This window comes from Esox lucius, chromosome 16 (assembly GCF_011004845.1).
Source record: "Esox lucius isolate fEsoLuc1 chromosome 16, fEsoLuc1.pri, whole genome shotgun sequence".
In the NCBI taxonomy this organism is placed as follows: Eukaryota; Metazoa; Chordata; class Actinopteri; order Esociformes; family Esocidae; genus Esox; species Esox lucius.
Window position 1 is genome coordinate 31414276 of NC_047584.1, and position 19613 is coordinate 31433888.

At 42.8% G+C, this 19613-nt stretch overlaps 1 protein-coding gene across 2 annotated transcripts in view; it reads right to left on the minus strand.

Annotated features, from left to right (window-relative positions):
- Positions 1-3072: 3072 nt before the first annotated feature.
- LOC105016610 (lysophosphatidylcholine acyltransferase 1) overlaps positions 3073-19613 on the minus strand; it is a 28857-nt gene continuing 12316 nt past the window's right edge. For both annotated transcript variants that reach the window (XM_029113512.2, XM_029113513.2), the window contains 11 exons: positions 19242-19354; positions 18838-18898; positions 16675-16733; positions 15733-15767; positions 14437-14491; positions 12532-12614; positions 10443-10568; positions 9815-9968; positions 9390-9488; positions 9110-9251; positions 3073-8894 (listed from right to left, as the gene is read on the minus strand). In XM_029113512.2, the coding sequence (XP_028969345.1) occupies positions 8701-8894; positions 9110-9251; positions 9390-9488; positions 9815-9968; positions 10443-10568; positions 12532-12614; positions 14437-14491; positions 15733-15767; positions 16675-16733; positions 18838-18898; positions 19242-19354 (1121 nt within the window). In that variant the 3' untranslated portion in view covers positions 3073-8700. The remainder of the gene's footprint in view (positions 8895-9109; positions 9252-9389; positions 9489-9814; positions 9969-10442; positions 10569-12531; positions 12615-14436; positions 14492-15732; positions 15768-16674; positions 16734-18837; positions 18899-19241; positions 19355-19613) is intronic.

Genomic DNA, 19613 nt, shown 5'->3' on the forward strand with positions numbered 1-19613 from the left:
TATTGAAAGCTTTTCAAACTCTGGCAGCCCTGTTGTGGTTATATTGTCCTAGGTTACTGTCCTAAGTTCTGCTTGTACTCCTAAAGGTTCTTCAAAATGTTTCATGAGGAATAACCCAATAATTAGGTTGCAGACAGGACAATATTTTTAAGAGCGCACATCACCCTCAGCCCTCACAATGATTGTTCCTACCTGCCATTAGAAAATAAAATCTCATTACCTGTAATGTTCGACAGAGAGGCCCCTAAATTTCCCGTCATCTCCACAAACATTAGCATCAAATAACACGGTAATAACCCAATCATCCATGCTGATATTTATGACTAACAGCCATGGTTGTTGTGAACCACCAGCCAGGTCACAGAGCAATAACCCGTAACATTATAATCAAAAGGACGCAATCTTTCCCCTAGAAATCTCATTACTCAACAACACCACATTTGAAAAGAAATTGTTTCCTATAGAGCTGAAAAGCCAGGCAGATAAATCAGGTTTAAGTTGGCTAGGACCGAGCGATGTTGACGTTGCCACAAACATGAAGGCCGCTACCATTTATGTCCCAATTGGCGCCATACATCCTCTAGATGCTGGTCAGGAGTAGTGCACAACGTAGGCGATAGGATGCCAGTTGTCCCAGCCAGTAGCATGAGGATATGATAATATACAAGTATAGCGTTAGGACATGATCCGCCTCCAAGTCTCCCGGGACCTAGAGTGCGGTGTAAACAGACGCACAGAGCGCGTCCCAAATCACACCTTATTCTTGATGTAGTGCGCTACTTTTGAACAGTGCCAGCTCGGGGTAGTGGGACGCCATGCTGCGTCGACCGGCTCACTGCTGTCCACTCCTGACGACAAGGCCTGGCGCTCAAAGGTGTGTCCTTTCGCTCCAGTCGGCGGCCACGGCGGCATCCCTTAGAAGAACAAGTTGCGAACCTGGTGTGCGCGTTTGTACGTGCATGCGTGTGTCTGCGCTAGAGTTTCTGTCGCAATGAAGCCTTCTTCCCCCATGAACCGACAGCGAAGAGAAGTGGCTCCAGTCTAGACAATCCTGGAGTCGGTACCCTGACCACCACCTACCAGGTCAGCTGATCTAAAATCCAAATTAATAAGACTTTGCCAGAGAATTTATGGGGGGGCATAAATTAACTCCACGCCATTAGAATGTGGGGCAGCAGAGAAGTAAACCTAATGGCCCATAGCGTTGTGCTAGTAAACCAAAGACTGCTGGTTCTAATCCCGGAGTGCTTCCAGGTCGTTGCTGCAAATAAGAAAGTTTTGTAAGCGTACTTAGCTGGTAAAATAAAAGTGCTGTAGAGGCTCTTACTGTCCTGCGATAAACACATTAGCTGGAGGACTCAAAGTGGCTTACAGTAATACATTGCTTGCAGGGCTGTTAGAGGTCTCCACTTTAACCCACTGAGACTACACCCAAAGAGTGCAGTGGTATGGATCAATTTACACATTGAGAGCTAGTGGCTTTTCCCACTTAGTTTCCTATGTATTGTATTGTGTGCTTGTGTGGGTACACTGCAACTGCTCGAACACAATCTCACTCAGTCCCAGTGACACTGGTAATTATGGGGCCGGATATTACCTAGTTACATTAAGATTACGTTCATTAAATCTTTAATATTCAGTCATTGCCTTTACCATGTCGACCGCAGGACTTAATTTGGCACAGAGGGCCGGCATGTCTTGGCAAAGTCAGCAAAATGTCCTCAATTACAACAACACATCTACGGCAATTTTACATGCGGTCAATGGAAGACAATCTGCGCCGATTAATTAGCTGCGACCAAGACTTTGAAAGAGATGCAAAAGAAATTCCTGAGCAGAATTAACACATTTGGTGAACTGGGTTGAATTACTGGGGTCTGGATAGATATACATTTTGTTTTACACAGATGCATCTTGTTAAATAGCTAGTACAAAATATGGCAAGAAAAAAGCCTATACTCAAGAAAGCCCACCTTTAATACCCTTTAACATATGCCAATAAAAACAGATTAAGGCCACAAAGGAACACCCAAAGAACACCCTACTGAGGAGCATGGGGGAGGCAGCATCATGTCATGGGGATGTTTTCCACTGTCAGGGACTGGGAATATTATCAGGATAGGGGAAATTAATGGAACAAGGTACAGTATGTACCATGAGGATATTCACCAGCCTTCAGCAAGAAATCTTAAACTGGGAGGGCTTAATTTAGACAGCATTTCACAATGTCCTCATACTCCAGGGCGCCCCCCTGACCTGCATGTTTTAGATCTCCCCCTGCTCTGTCACCCCTGATTCAAATGATCAGCTCATTATCAAGTCCTTCATGAGTTACATCAGGTATGTTAGGGCAGGGAGAGATGTAAAACATAGAGGGCAGGGGGGCATCCAGGAGGAGGGTTGAGAAACACTGCATAGAGCCTCTGCCACATTTGTTTCATAGGCTCACTATTTTATATTTGGCTATACTGTACAGAATATAAAAGGAAAACAGTGATTTGGTTAAATGTACAGCAAAAAAAGCTAATTACTTCCTCCAAATTGCTTAAGACAGGACACAGAGATGAATTAGAAAAACACTTGTTCATGCAAAAATGTAACATGTTAAATTTACTACATTACCACCCACTTCTGCTATCAAGGTGGTTGGCCCGTCGTTTGTCTTTGTTGTTTAAGTAAAAATGGCAAACTTAAATTAACAAACAATATGTTGTTTATGCAGTGTTGAAAATCCAAAATGAGGATTTCCAAAGTAGAAGAAAATTTGATAAATAGCTAATTTATCTATACAGTTGTATATTTGGCTGCATCTGTAGAGCATCAGCATTTTATGAAACAACACATAGCTTTGATTTAAAGAATTGGTTCCCAATCAGGGGTACTAGTCCCCTTGGCAGTACCTGACCTATCCACAGAGGTTACTTGGGAAGAGTCATGAGAACATTGGCTTACTGGCAGAAATGTACATAAGGTGGTACTTCAGGGTTACTCAATGCAGTTTGATATTCAGTATGTGGTACAATTACCAGAAGAAAGATGGGAATCACTGATATAAAGAACATAAATATTGCGTTAAATAATGTTTTTTTATTATTAAAGAGTCACATTGACAAGTTATATCATCATAGCAGTCCCAAACAGACATTTACAAGGATCTTGCGGTAAATGACTCGAAAATACATAAAAAATAAAACCCTGGCAGAGAGAAGAAAATTGTAAAATGTACAGAGAAAGAACATCAATTTTACCAGTATTCACGTGGCACACTGCCGAACCATCAGAAAGACAGGTAGGTATATGTGTAGAGGGCAGACAACCCTACAACACGCACACTGTCCTTTCGTCTTAAGTTCAGTCAGTTTGAAACTCTGTATAAGCAGGCAGCAGTAGTAGCAGTAGTAGTCATAGCATAAATGTCAGCTCTTATGGTTTATTTTCATAACCACTTCAAAAAAAAAAAAGATAGAGAATTATTAATTCATGTTGTGAGGTATTTAAAGCAATAAAAATACATCATGATTCAAGGAATCAACAGTAAATGCATGAGACCTGACTGAAACTTAACATCACTTATGTTTCAGTCAGGGGACTCAGTCAGGGGACACAGCTACCTACTAAACAAAACAAACTTTCTCTGTTGTTGACAACTCTCTTTCCCTCCATTAATCCACTGAACAGTAACCTGTACTTCAAAGATCCTGAGGCGATGCAGTTCTAGAAAACCGAACTAGAAAAACCAAGCTAAACATAGCAAACAGATGTCTTGTAAGTATATCTATGGCATATTCATAACCAATTTTGTTTAAAGCAAAAGTTTGTGGCGATAGACCACCTACCCATAACTTGAAATCCCTATTCTTAAGTAATCAATTTCATGAACAATGTGATACATGAAACAGTTAATAGACTGGCAGTGACCTCTCCTGACACCTGCAGCAACAGCATTGTCACATTTATCAGGAGGACTTAAGAAATATCAAAATAAATAAAAGGAAATGACAGAATACAATCTATAGTGCAAGCAGAAATACATAAACAGCATAGGTATTAATTGCAAAAAAATATATTACTAGTGGTGACCTGTGGTAAAAGTCACGTTAAAATGTGTTTGTACAGTGTAGGACAGTCGGTGTGTTGGCCTATCATAGGGCCGAAGAACTGCCCTTCAAGGCCAAACAAGCATCGCTGCGACTCTGTTCAATTCGGCCGGTAAACTTTGACAGTGGTCAGAGATTTAAAATTGGAGCAACATATAAAATATTGTTTGAACTGATGATTCAAAGTATATATCAGCGTTCTGAGTCGCATTTGACTGCGACAGATTGTCGACACATTCTCTTTTCATAAATCAGAAAAATTATAGGTGGATAGATTCAATGCTATCGGTTTTTAAAATATGCATTAGGCAGTCAAAAAGAAAAATCATAATAACAGGGATATTATTAATAGATTTCAGTACACAGCACGTGGAGTATCCATTTAATCACACTAACAACAAGGTTATATTGAGCATCAACCCAATTCAGACAGGATAGAAGATCACAGATCTTTGTCATGGCAGGCAGTGAAATAAAAAATAATTCATGTATTACCAAAAATTCACAAAATGACCCGCATTTGGAATATTCAAAATACATATCATCTGAAGTCTTCAAAAGGATATCTTGACAAAGTTTACAGGCGCGGTTGACAATGTAAAATATTGCTTCACTGTAAAGCCATGTTGATCGGGAAAACTATTTTTTGAACAAACATTTATGGAAAACAGTACATAGAATTCAAAGCTCTTTTAAATGGCAAACCTATCAATACTAGTCTGACTGACATCTATTTTGACATTCTAGTTGACAAGACGGCACCCAAACCTTTTAGTGCCCTACTTTTGATCAGGGCCTTAGGAGACGTTACCAGAATTACAAATAAGTGAACTTCCAAAGGAATGTGAGACACCTCTACTTTCCTCATTTTCACTAAATCTTCACTGTACCTTTAGAAAGAAAATAAAGTCTAACTCTATTACCCGATTGTCTTTCGTCAGACAGAGCGACAGCAGTCCGCGATGGCGGTTGAATGCAACGTGGTCACACTAAAATCAATCCGCCGGTCAAGACATAACGGAGGATACACGTATTGGACCGCGGTTAGTTTACAGCGTCTTTCTTGGTTTTTCAAGCCTGCATATATTTCATACCAGCAAGATTGTCCCACCATTAAATAGCCATTAAGCGTTGAATCATTCTAGAAACCTGAGCATGACTATCAATGACAAAACAAACCTGTCTATGTATTAAATGTATTCTTGAGAAATTCTATTCCAAAATGAAAAGATTACGGACATAGCGCCGGGAGTAGCAAGATAAACCAAACGTCACGTGGTCTCGGGTGCTGTTAAACTTCATGATGCGAATGTCTAACAATTTCAACACCCCTCAACTCGAGGTGGAGAGAAAATTATAATCTGCACGGATAAGTGAAAGAGGTGTAAACTTACAACCTAATAACACTCAATCCTGAAGCTATTCCATTTGGGCCTTAACTAGTGAAGCTGCACTCAAAAGGTGCTAACTCTCCAAATACATGTTCAACTGCATAAGGTAACCTATGGTTTGCTGAGACTGTATGTGGAAAAAAAACCTGTAAAAATAACATTTTGGAACACATGACAAGGCAGAGGACCCCGACATGGTTGAGATAATTAAAACCAAGGAAAGTACAATTCTGAAGAGTAAAAATATCTGTCTAATTTAGTCCCCAAAAAGTAGGATTTCATGACCTGTACAGTATGGTGTGGAAGCTTATGTGGGTAAAAGTGGACCAATTCACAATGAGAAAGTACTTATTTAAATGTAAGGCATGAGGAAATTAACCATCTTTAGAGTTTATATAAGTTTGGCCACTTTATGTTAAAAAACACAATGCATTTTTTCTAACTTTCACCACAAAAGGTACACAAACATAAAAAGTTTTCCCTTAAAGCCTGCTGGTACGAAACTGGGCAGTATTGCCAACATGGGTTAATCGTACACTCGTTTTTGGTCCATAAACAGTATATTAGTTAAATTTTTAGGCATCAAAAAATAGCTCTGCATTATCTCACTTGAAAAATAGAGTTGGCAGGAATGGTTTTGTGTGAGGGGGAGTAACAAATTAAAAGAAAGGGGTCCTCTTAAAATGGCATCCTATCCTCTATACACCGCAGAGCCTACTTTGATTTAATTTTCTTTACCGGAGCCGAAAAAACTATTAGGTGCCATTTAAGTACCTTTCCAGTGAAATGTTACTTTAAAAAGTTCTGATTATGTCAACTCATACCTCAAAAAGTTGTGGACCCGCGCAGAACTGGTGTGTCTGAGCAGAAATGAGAGAAAATCCACGTCACACAGATTACGTTTTAAAAAATGCAGGCTAACTTGTGGTCCACCCACATTAATGGCCATCTACAATTCCCCACATCATAACAGTTCATAACAACAACAAAAAACGTGGACAACTGTAATAAATTATAGGGTCACATCCGATATAAATCTGGAAACACTGTGAAGTAACTTTCTGACGCAGCAATCGACTTTCTCTAGAGAGACACTGTGCATTAGGGAGTAACATGAGACCAACTTGACGCGTGTCGGCCGTGGAACATGACTACAGCAAGTGTCTAATTCTGTTTTACTAAACCCTGAGCTAAAAAAATGACAGGCTTATTTCAACCAGAGTTTTCTGTCCACCATCTGTTATTGTCGCACCTCATCAGACCCATTGAAGCAGGGGCAGGCAACTAGATTCCGCCCACTTGGCTATTTGGGCAAGTGGGGATGGTGGTGGCAAGGGCTAACATAATTCTCCAAAATAATTGGTCCACTGCAAATTGACCACTACGCCCCACGGGAATTAGTACTCTTGATTTAAAATAATGTCATATCGTCATTACACTGACAAGACCGCATCATATTTTTCCTGTTGCTTAACCCGGCAAGGCTAAAGTGAGGTCAGACAATATCACCGGCGCGCCGAGGCCATTAAGTCAGTCCGACTCCCCCTTCACCGCTCACGCAGAGCAGGTCCCCACACTTCGCAAACACACTCACCCCAAAGGCAGCTGACACAGGACAAGAAACAAATCCAAAAGTTTAAAAAAAAGTTCACTAAAAAACAAAGCTAGCTTCACATTTGTTGTCGTCCTCTTTTTTTCCAATAATGTACCGTCAACTCGAAACAACTAAAAGGAAGAAACTAAACGAGTGCGTTACCTTCAAGTATTCACACTTTTCCCTTCAGCCGCAGTAATTCATCGTTTGGCATTGAGATGTTCTTTGTTTCTTTGTTGTAGAACAAATCAAATATGGAAAACAAAACAATGATGGTTGAGCAAGTCGAAATTAACTGCATACATAAGGGGTAAACTTCTCAGGCAACAACAAGACCACAAATGGCTGCTAGAATATCGCCCTGTCTCTCGTTAAACGCGAACACACCAGCGCAGCTGATCTCGTTCGCAACAGACACAGACACCAAACAGTGCATTTACTTGATTACTGCTAATATTTTATGAACTATTTTGCCCTGTAATTTACGCTGTGATCTGAATAATTTAGGAGCATATTGAGAGTGATTTATCCATTCTTAGTCATTCCCTACAAGTGATATAATTACTGGTTTGACACCTAATGTTCATCGAGTTGGCTAGGCTAGTCCTATTATTTATGTTACCAACTAACAGAAGTACTAGTTGTCTCTAAAACAAAGTTGTCTGATTTCGTTATTTCTTATAACTTCAGGGTAAAATATCAGCGGACAGTGCATATTAATTAATATGTTGCAGTACGCAGTCTATGGTGATTTAGTTATATTACCTTATTTATAAGTAAACAATAAGGCGTTAAAGGGTGTGGTACACGGCCAATACACCACAGCTATGAGCGGGATGCATTATGGAGTGGCTGGACACAACACTTAGCCAAGGTATATTGGCAATATACTACACCCCCCCCCAAGATGCCTTAATGCGATTATGAGCTGGTTTCCAACAGAAATAGGGCAGTAAAAAGTGATGTCATACCCGTGGTATGGAGTCTAATATACCACGGCTATCAGCCAATCAGCATTCAGGATTCAAACCCACCCGTGTTTATTTATATATATTACCTATAACCCTAATTAAATATTGAATGTAATGACATTTTACTACTAAGAGATTACCCTACATTATGCTGCCATTCAGTGTGAAAATCACATAAAAGTATGAAATATTGTGAAACATTATTACATGATGAAAATGATTTGTTGAATCACTTAAAACGTTCATAAAGCCTTATGGTTTAAGCAATGCTTCTCACAGGGCCATATTGGGGCAGGGGAGTAGAGAATCTAGTGGAGTTGTCTGGGATCATAAGAACTTGATTCGGTAATAAGGAGAGATCAACCCATCAGGTTATGCAGTCAAGCTTGTTTTTTTTCCCCTTTAGGTGGAGGGAATCTCCTGTCAGTTGCGTTTTAAGAGATCTAGTGGTAACCTGCTGGAGCGAGTTACATTCTGCAAGTTGGTTGCAATCCCGGCCTAGTGTACACACACACACACACACACACACACACACACACACACACACACACACACACACACACACACACACACAACCCCTCTTCTCCCTCCGCCAAGCCTCACAACTCTCTCACCAGGAGAGAGGGATTCTGGGACAGCCAACAAACTTAATTGTGCTTCTTCACTGAGCCTTTCCTCGTTGAGCTGTGGTGGGCATCTGGCAGGCTGAAGTCGGGGCAGAAGCCATTGGTCTGGGGCTTGGTGGTGGGGCGGTGCCTGCAGCCGTTCAGGCCAGTGTTGTCAGTGGACAGGTAGTCCTCACTGAAGTCTGGATGCAGCTCCGCAAAGCTCCTGAACTTCTCTTTGGTCACCACAGGGGGGCACCAAACACAAAAGTAAGGTTATTCAATTCACAAGTCAAACTGAACATATACAATAGCAACATGCCAGCAAAAACAAATGCATATCCATAAAGGCAGCAACATTTGTTAAAACGACAAATTAAAGAATAACATAACTACAGATTTATAGAATAGATATACTTGGAAAATGACATGCGTCACTTGTGTGTCATACCGTAGGTGACTTTCCCCATGTCATCCGTGTCGATAGCAGTGAAGAGTCGCGAGACACTGAGGGCCTCCACTCCAAGTGCCGTTTTTAGGATACAGACAAGCTCCGCCTCTGTGATCGCCCCGTCCTCCTCCGCTTCAAACATCTGCTCACATACGACACACACACACACCTCCCAATCAGTTATAACATAGGTCATCAGTACAACATTTTGTAAATAGGATTTTGTAAATATCAGAGACCACCCCCCCACCATAGACAATGAGGCTGCAGCAGAGTGTACCTTGAAGGCCAATTTCATCGTCTCCAGGGTTTTAGCAGGTCTGCATACAACAGATAAGGCAATGACATATTCTCTGATGTCCATTGTGTTGTCTTCATGCTGGAGGAGAGAGAGAAAGAAGAGTGAGACAGACTTAGTCATTAAAGTCAAGACAGACAGATAGGAAGGATAGGCCTTCCTGGGAAGGTGTTCCGGTCCCGTCCCACCGGGAGGAGACCCCGGGGAAGACCTAGGACACGCTGGAGGGACTATGTCTCCCGGCTGGCCTGGGAACGCTTCGGTGTCCCCCCAGAAGAGCTGGAGGAAGTGTCTGGGGAGAGGGAAGTCTGGGCATCCCTGCTTCGACTGCTGCCCCCGCGACCCGGCCCCGGATAAACGGAAGATGATGGATGGATGGACAGACATATAGACAGACAGGTTTTCACCTCATCAAAAAGAGCGAACATGTCTCGAAGCATGTCTGAGACAGGGACATCCAGGTAGTGGGCGAAGTCTTGGAGACCCATTCTCTCTCCTTCCATCTTCCTGGCTCTGTTGCCATACTCCTGCAGGACCTTTTCCACATTCTGGGGCTTCAACCTGACCAGGTTACATCATACGGTTAAATTAGCATTTCGCCATTTTCACCTTGAAAGCAGTTTATGGGTTAAAATGCATTGTGGTTCAGTTAGCTTTAAACAGCCATTACAAACTTTAACTGGCCTTGGTAATCACTAGCTACAAACCAATAAAATGTGTGAGCATTCTTTTACAGCTTTAAGTAACATGCATACCAGGAGGTCTAAAGATCATTTTTGAACATACTCATTGCTTTTGTTAAATGTATTCCAAGCGGTGGCTAATGTCTGCCAAAGTTTGTAATGGCTTTAAATAAATATTTTCAGATTGAGAAACCATCCAACAATTAATTATAAAAACTGTGAAATATTCCATTAAGCTTCTATGACAAAAAGCCAGCAAATTCATAGCTAACAGAGGAACACATAACCAGCTTCAAAACATTCAGACAACCAGCTTAATCGCTACGCCATTGATTATCGAAGCTCATCTCACCCCAGTCTTCGGACCAGCTTGGCAAACTCCAGCAGACAGGTGTCAACAGGGAGTCTGAGCTGACCCTCAGCCATGGCCAACTGGCAGTCCTCAAACGAGTAGTCAGTAACAGGGATGTCTAGGGCCCTGGAGAACATAGAGAGTAGTCAGTAACAGGGACGTCTAGGGCCCTGGAGAACATAGAGAGTAGTCAGTAACAGGGACGTCTAGGGCCCTGGAGAACATAGAGAGTAGTCAGTAACAGGGATGTCTAGGGCCCTGGAGAACATAGAGAGTAGTCAGTAACAGGGATGTCTAGGGCCCTGGAGAACATAGAGAGTAGTCAGTAACAGGGACGTCTAGGGCCCTGGAGAACATAGAGTAGTCAGTAACAGGGATGGCTAGGGCCCTGGAGAACATAGAGAGTAGTCAGTAACAGGGATGTCTAGGGCCCTGGAGAACATAGAGAGTAGTCAGTAACAGGGATGTCTAGGGCCCTGGAGAACATAGAGAGTAGTCAGTAACAGGGACGTCTAGGGCCCTGGAGAACATAGAGTAGTCAGTAACAGGGATGTCTAGGGCCCTGGAGAACATAGAGAGTAGTCAGTAACAGGGACGTCTAGGGCCCTGGAGAACATAGAGAGTAGTCAGTAACAGGGACGTCTAGGGCCCTGGAGAACATAGAGTAGTCAGTAACAGGGATGTCTAGGGCCCTGGAGAACATAGAGAGTAGTCAGTAACAGGGATGTCTAGGGCCCTGGAGAACAGGAGGCACTGTCCACCACATAGACAGTGGTCAACAGCCCTAAAACAAATTCCATTACATAAGTCTTTACATAAATGCCTATCTAATTAATAGTCATTGAGCGAGTATTCAGATGATGTCGCTTGACTCGAATACGCGACTTCAATCCCAATGAGTGCAATAGAGGGAAAACAAGTTTATTTATTCACATTGTGGTCTTGCTGTGCCCACATCTGCCTGACCACAGATAGAGGTGTTTGGATTTCTTCCCACTCTGGAATTAACTACATTACCAACAGCCCATAGAGTGGGCCAGGTCATCGGCATTACATTACCGACAGCCCATAGAGTGGGCCAGGTCATAGGCATTACATTACCAACAGCCCATAGAGTGGGCCAGGTCATAGGCATTACATTACCAACAGCCCATAGAGTGGGCCAGGTCATCGGCATAACATTACAAACATCCCAAAGAGTGGGCCAGGTAATCTGCCCACGTGTCTAGGAAACATGTTTTGGGAGTTAGAAGCGCTGTTTCATTATAAAGTTGGAGGTAACACTTCTAGCGTGTGAGGAAAGTGTCTACTGGCCACATAATTGCAAGCCAGAAAAAAAGTAAGGACAACAAGCAAAGGAAATAAGTATACAGGCTTTATTGTGTTTTCTTCTATATTCTACCTTTTATACACACATGTTTGTTGTAGATAAAAATAGCCAATTAAACTAAACGAGGGCCTGATATTAAGTCAACAATTTGAATCAGGTGTGTCTCTAGGACTACAATGAGAATGTGTCCTGCCATGGTACTGGAGGTCTACATGAAAATGTACAGGTTTGGAGAATCATGAAGACAACCTACTGTAGTCGAGCCAGAGAATGACGCTAAGACACATACAACCCTCTCCCCACGAGAGACCAGGGTTCAACTCCCCTCTACTCCCCTCCACTCAGACCTTCTAATCTGGATGTCCTCGTCAACTAAAGTTTCAAAACGCCACACACACAGAGAGAGACATATACACGCTTGCTGTCTCTAAGCCAAACAGTTTCTCCACATGGAGCTGCTTGGACTGTGGAGGCTTATGGGAAACCACACCGCCTTGTGTGGGTGAATCACTATACCTGACAAACAGACATCATTGCAAGGAGAGTCACTCCTGGTGGATCAGGCCACTCAGGAAAACAGTGCTTGGGGTTAAGGTCAGGGTTATACCCGGAGTTAGAACTGGGGCTACGTTTAGGCACTGACCGCTAGTTTTTTGGTTAGGGTCAGTTTTAGGGTTAGGGGAAACTAGGATATTTAATTAGATCCCAAAAGGTCTACGTAAATACCGTAAAGGGTGTGTTTGCGTTTGTTTTACTCACTTGGCCATCTGACGCCTGACGTTCTGAGCAAACAAAGCAGGGTTTTGCTTCTCCTCCTCTGATGGAGTGTAGATTGGAAGGAACTAGAAAGAGGAGGACAGAGGGAAGCACAGGTCGTCACACCTTTGGAGAGACCGACAAACAGACAGAGAGAGACCCACAGACAGACAGAGACCAACAGACACAGAAAGAGGGACATGAGAGAGACCGTGCTAGATGGTCTTGAGAGCAATTTGAATTAAACCGCTACTAATCCACAACTAACTACTTGACACTAAAAACAGATTGCAATGGCGTGCAAATCATTTAAACCCTATATTCAATAGAAAATAGTACGAAGATGACATATCACGTGTTTAAACTGAGACATTTTGTTGTTTCTTGAAAAATATATGCCCACTTTGAATTTGATGGCAGCAAAACGTCTCAGAAAAGTTGGGTCAGAGGCAACAAAATTTGTGTAATGCTAAAAAACTAAACCTGGTGGAATATCACACAACTAATTAGGTCAATTGACAACAGTCAGTAACTCGATTGGGTATTAAAAGTTCCAGAGTGGATGGGTCTGTCAGAAGTGAGGATGGGGAGGGGTTCACCACTCTGTGAAAGACTGTGTGAGCAAATAGTGCAACATTTCAAAAAATAACATTAGATTCAGAGAATCTGGAGAAATCTGTGTATGCAAGGGACAAGACCGAAAACCAATATCGGATGGTCGTGATCTTTGGGCCCCCAGACAGCACTGCATTAAAAACAGACATGATTCTGTAGTGAACATCACTGCATGGGCTCAGGAACACTTCAGAAATTCATTGTCTGTAAACAAAGTACATCGCTGCGTCCACAAATGCAAGTTAAAACAACACCATGCAAAACTGCACCGCATGGGGGTGCATTAGTGCGCATGGCGTCGGTGACGTGCACATCTGTGAAGGCACCATTAATGGTGAACAATATATACATGTTCTGGAGCAACATATGCAGTCATCCAGACAATGTCTTTTTCAGGGAAGGCCTTGTTTATTGAGGCATAACAATGCCTACCACATTCTGCATGTATTACAAAAGCATGGCTCCGTAGTCAGAGACATTTGGCACATCATGAAACGAAAAATACGACAAAGGAGACCCTGAACTGTTCCAATATCAAACAAGAATGGGAAAACATTTCACTTTCAAAACTATAGCTTTTGTTATCCCCAGTTCCTAAACACTTAGAGTGTTGTTAAAAGAGGTGATGCAACACAGTGGTAAACATGCCCCTGTCCCAACTTTTTTGAAATGTGTGGTTGGCATCAAATTCAAAATGGTTTGTATTTTCTCAAAAGCAATAACATTTCTCAGTTTCCGTATTTGATATTATGCATTCTATTTTAATTGCATTCTGTTTTTATTCGCATTTTACGCAGTGTCCCACCTTTTCTGGAAACAGGTTTGTATATATTTGTCATTTATAAAATTAGTTTACCTATGTCTGTTAATAGTGTTGAAGTGAAGATTACACATCTACACACAAAAAGCTAAAGAATCCATGGAGGGCACTCATTTTTTTCACATTACTTTATTAACTGTAACTATTTCGCTGCAGTGTGCATTTGTTTATAATATAATGTGGCTTGTATGTACACGGGTTACATTCATGTAAGGCCCCTTGAACAGGGCACAGTAAGGTGAACAGCTACCAGCTAAAACAAGCAACCAGATGTTAAAACTTACAGTGTAGGACTTAAATATTTGGTTTCCCTGACCTGAAACAAACTACTGTAGTAGTACTAGCCTATGCCTAAAAGGATTTTACTGCAAAACGAAAGGCGATTTTTAAAAAGAGAATAAAATACATGGAAAATATAACTGTAGAAGACGCAGGACACACTTGGGCATGCACTCATTCTGGTCTGCACTCACCTCAATGATAAACTGATTGTGAAGCTGGCACAGTGTTAGCCACAAGATTTTAAACCTGCAACAGAAATCCACTGACATTTGTCACATTGAAACAATTGCTCGCAGTATTTACATTGTTGTTCATGTTGTGCACACACCTAATAACAGAAATAATACTTGGATATATTTATTTATTGTGTATCTCCCTCTCCCTTTTGTTTGTTTTCTTTCTTGATATCCAATTTGAGACTGTGTCCTTGCCTCGTCACAACAACTCCGCCATAAGATAAAAAAAGTCTAAGCCAGGGACGTGTTTCTTCATATTCCCCACCTAACAACCAATGATAAGCTTGCAGGTACCCAACCTACCACAAGGGGTCACTAGAACACACCAGGTGATAACAATGTTTTCCAAAAAACTGCCATCTACGCCTGGCTGCGTTTAGCCAATTTAGTGCCACCTTCTGCCAGCTCCCCAGGCCAGCTGTACTGCGAGACAGTGACTTACTCCGCTGCGCCACTCAGGAGATGAGGGGGAGGGGAAAGGCTCCAAATAACAGCGATAAACTAAGTAGGTCCTCCAACACACAAGAACATGAAGACAGGATGAGGTGATATGAAAGTGCTGAAGCAGTGCTCCAGGTTTTGGGAGAGACAGAGACATCTCAAATGGCATCCTACTCCCCATGTAGTGCGCTACTTTTAACTGGGGCCTATGGCACGATGCACAGGAGCCGTGCAATTTGAACCCGGGGAAACGGTAAGCCCTGTTCCCTGTTTCTAGTTCCGCTTTCACGGTGACCTTCCGCTAACGGAACAGAGCCAGCGCCGTCTGTGGTGTACTGCCGGGCTGACTGGGCATGCAGCCAGAACCACCTCATTAGACCGGTCCGGTCGCAGCAACACACTTCTGCAGCAACAGGGCCTGAGATTGGAGTCTGAGACGTCCATCAGTGCACAGACCATTAGCTTAGGTCAGATTTAGGCTACATGCTGAAACAATGTCAATCTTGCATTTCCTGCAATGCAGCAACAGGGGAGCGGTCGGATTAAGATCGGACAGGTGAACACGTGGCGTCAGCACGACGTTTGAAGGAAGCAGACGAAACAAGAAAAACAAGAAAAACACCCTAATCAGCCACAGTCACAGTGTCAGGTATTTTGATCAACGATGGTGTGATGAAGCCAGCTAGGTGTTTTGAGATTATAGAGCAGAAGCCCTGGCTGAGCTCACGGTGCAGCTGAGGGGAATGACTAAACATGGCCACTATGTCAATGGATGTTTATGAATTCTGCTAATAAACAGAGTGTACTCACGCTCCAGGACCCTGCCATGTCCATGTGATGGTATCCTGTCATGGTAGAAGAGAAACACATCGAAATAAAGTCATGTCTTGTAACACAGGAACGTCACAGTTACAGTGACAACACTGAAGAAATGACACTTAGCTACAATGTCAAGTAGTGAGTGTACAGCTTGTATAACAGTGTACATTTGCTGTCCCCTGAAAAGAACACAACACACAGCCATTAATGTCTAAACCGCTGGCAACAGAAGTGAGTACACCCCTAAGTGAAAATGTCCAAATTGGGCCCAAATTGTCAATATTTTGTGTGGCCACCATCATTTTCCAGCACTGCCTTAACTCTCTTGGGCATGGAGTTCACCAGAGCTTCACAGGTTGCCACTGGAGTCCTCTTCCACTCCTCCATGACGACACCACTCACCTGGTGGAGACCATGCGCTCCTCCACCTTCCGTTTGAGGATGCCCCACAGATGCTCAATAGGGTTTAGGTCTGGAGACATGCTTTGGCCAGTCCATCACCTTTACCCTCAGCTTCTTTAGCAAGGCAGTGGTCTTCTTGGGGGTGTGTTTGGGGTCGTAATCATGTTAGAATACTGCCCTGTGGCCCAGTCTCCGAAGGGAGGGTTATCATGCTCTGCTTCAGTATGTCACAGTACATGTTGGCATTCATGGTTCCCTCAATGAACTGTAGCTCCCCAGTGCCGGCAGCACCCATGCAGCCCCAGACCATGACACTCTCCTACCTGACAAGACATTACCTCTGACCCCAACTACACATCAGACCGGATGAAGGCCAAACAAATCTCGGGAGGTTTCCCTGTTCGTCAAGTCTGATCTGCAGTACAGATGTAGCAAGGCAGACAGACCTTCTCAACAGGGTCAGGGTTCATTACCTCAAAACCTGCGCCGTGTGCTGCTGAACGTTGTGTTCTGCTGTTCTCGGTTACTTACTAGTTTATTGGGATATTTTATGACCACAGGCTGAACTGGCACCGCCGGAATGAAGGCACCTGTGGATCAGACGGCAAAACCAAAACCGTTATATACTTATGTTTTGTGTCTGTGTGTGTGTGTGTGTGTGTGTGTGAGAGTGTGTATATACACAAACACACAGTTCATGTATGTGATGGCTTACACCAGGGGATATTCAACTCTTACCCAACCAGGAGCCTGATGGTTTCCTGTTCTACCTTATCATCAATGTCATCCTATCTGGTGTCCCAGGGCTAAATAACTCCCTAAAAGGAGGGGTTTGCAGTGAAATAATTCTGGCTTCAAGGTCCAAACCCCCGGCCTACACACTGTACACTACTGCCCTAGACACCCTATTGCCCGCATATGTCAGTTCCAAAGTAGAGCACTATGAAGGGAATAGGACACCATTTGGGGAGAAACACAGGGCTTGGAAAACAGCCACCCTGAAAGATATCTGACGCATCCTCCTGCCAGGATCAAAGCTGGAAGGAATTTAGTTATTAGTCATGACTAAATTCCTCCCTTTTCTGTTAGTCAGTACAACACATTATTAGTCATGGCCAAATTCCTCACTTTTCTGTTAGTCAGTACAACACATTATTAGTCATGACTAAATTCCTCCCTTTTCTGTTAGTCAGTACAACACATTATTAGTCATGGCCAAATTCCTCACTTTTCTGTTAGTCAGTACAACACATTATTAGTCATGGCCAAATTCCTCACTTTTCTGTTAGTCAGTACAACACATTATTAGTCATGACTAAATTCCTCACTTTTCTGTTAGTCAGTACAACACATTATTAGTCATGGCCAAATTCCTCACTTTTCTGTTAGTCAGTACAACACATTATTAGTCATGACTAAATTCCTCACTTTTCTGTTAGTCAGTACAACACATTATTAGTCATGACTAAATTCCTCACTTTTCTGTTAGTCAGTACAACACATTATTAGTCATGGCCAAATTCCTCACTTTTCTGTTAGTCAGTATGACATTCTGACATTTGTATAAGTTGGTGTGAGTCACAGCAGTGCAGCTTGTAGGAGGGTTATTCCTGGTGCCGGGTTGGACAGTGCAGTGTGTGGGCCAGGACGGACGGGTAACTTGGTGGTGGGTAAGGCAGGCAGTGGACATTAACAACGCCTCCCTCTGATATCCAACTCCTCCTCCTAATCACAGACTGTTTCCGATCTGGGCCACCGTGCAGGCTAAGTACGATGGTACGAAGGAGTATGAAAATGCACGCGCTCAATACCATCAGTCACTTGGGATAAGAGCATCTGCTAGATTACTGTAATATGCAGGTCTGGAAAGAATTAAGAGACCACTGCACCTTTTTCTTTCCTTTCCAAAAAAGTTGGAAAGGAAGGTTTTGAGTGAGGAAAAGAAGGGTTAAAATTAAGAGACCACTGCAAATTGAAAGCTTCTGTTCCACACTCAAAACTTTCCTTTTCAACTTTTTTGGAAAGGAAAGAAAAAGGTGCAGTGGTCTCTTAAATTTTTTCCAGAGCTGTAAATGTAAATGCGTTAACTACCAGCTGGAAACATTTGCCAGACACATTTCAGACCCTAACTGAAGGGAGTTGGGTTGGTATTGGTTACAATAGGTTTGTTGTCGTCTAGACCTGTGGTTCCCAAAGCTTCTTGGGAACCCCTAAGAATTCCATTTATGTTCTATATCTAAGAATTCCATTTATCAGATGTGTTCTAGATCTAAGAATTCCATTTATCAGATGTGTTCTACATCTAAGAATTCCATTTATCGGATGTTTTCCAGCTCTAGCACACCTGAATCAACCTGTCTAAAATTAAGTCCTTGACAAGTCGATTCAGGTGAGCTCGTTCAGGGCTACAACCAAATTGTGACACCAGGGGAGTCCTGTCGGTTGTTATTCTAGCCCTCTGATCAGAGGCCAGGAGTCCTGTCGGTTGTTATTCTAGCCCTCTGATCAGAGGCCAGGAGTCCTGTCGGTTGTTATTCTAGCCCTCTGATCAGAGGCCAGGAGTCCTGTCGGTTGTTATTCTAGCCCTCCTACCAGGGAGATATTTCAAAAACTAGAAGTACTCCGGGTCCCAGGCTCAGAGTTGAGAAACCCTGGACTACAGGAGGAAGCAGGACATCAAACCAGACATTGTACCTGGTTTGAATGTGATGAGACAGGACCGGTTGGTGCATGTTCCCTCTGGGAAAATCATTATCTGCAGGGAGAGGACATTCTGAACATTATTAACTGTTAACATTATTAATTGTTAACATGGTGTTGTTAAGGCATTAGAAAACATTCTCCAACCAAGTTAGGTAGCTTGTAAAATCTAGTTAATTGGATGAAGTGCAGAACAGGTCTGTTTGTTTTCCGTTGTTCTTGTGTTTGTTTGTGTGTGTGTGAACTGGAGAAAGAAAGAGAGAAAGAAAAAGAGAGAGAAAAAGAGACAGAGACAGAGACCGCAAAAGGGCAGAGAGAGAAAGCAGAGAAGAGAGAGAACAGAGAGGAGAGGAGAGCAGAGAGAACGAGGGCAGAGAGAGCCAGGTATTAAACAGCACCTGAGGCCACTCTCCTCCAGACTGGGCTCTGCGTTTAATCTCCTCGACAGTCTTCTTCCGGGAGTCCTGGTCAGACCGGGAAACAAACACCGGGCGGATGTACTTGATGAGAGCTGGAGGACAGGACACACACCAGACCACGGTCAGAACCAGGACAGGGGTACCAAAACACATGCAGAACATATCTACCTAATGCTTGTTACGACGTCGATCCTGTACCATTTCTGTAAGAATTTTCCAGTGGCAAAAACGGACTATTGTTTTGTCGCCCTAGCTTTGACCTGCTGCTGCTTGTGGTCCTGACAAAATCCAACCTAGAATCAAGTGGAGCTTCCAGACACCCACGTGATTGGCTGAAGCAGTTTAGCTATT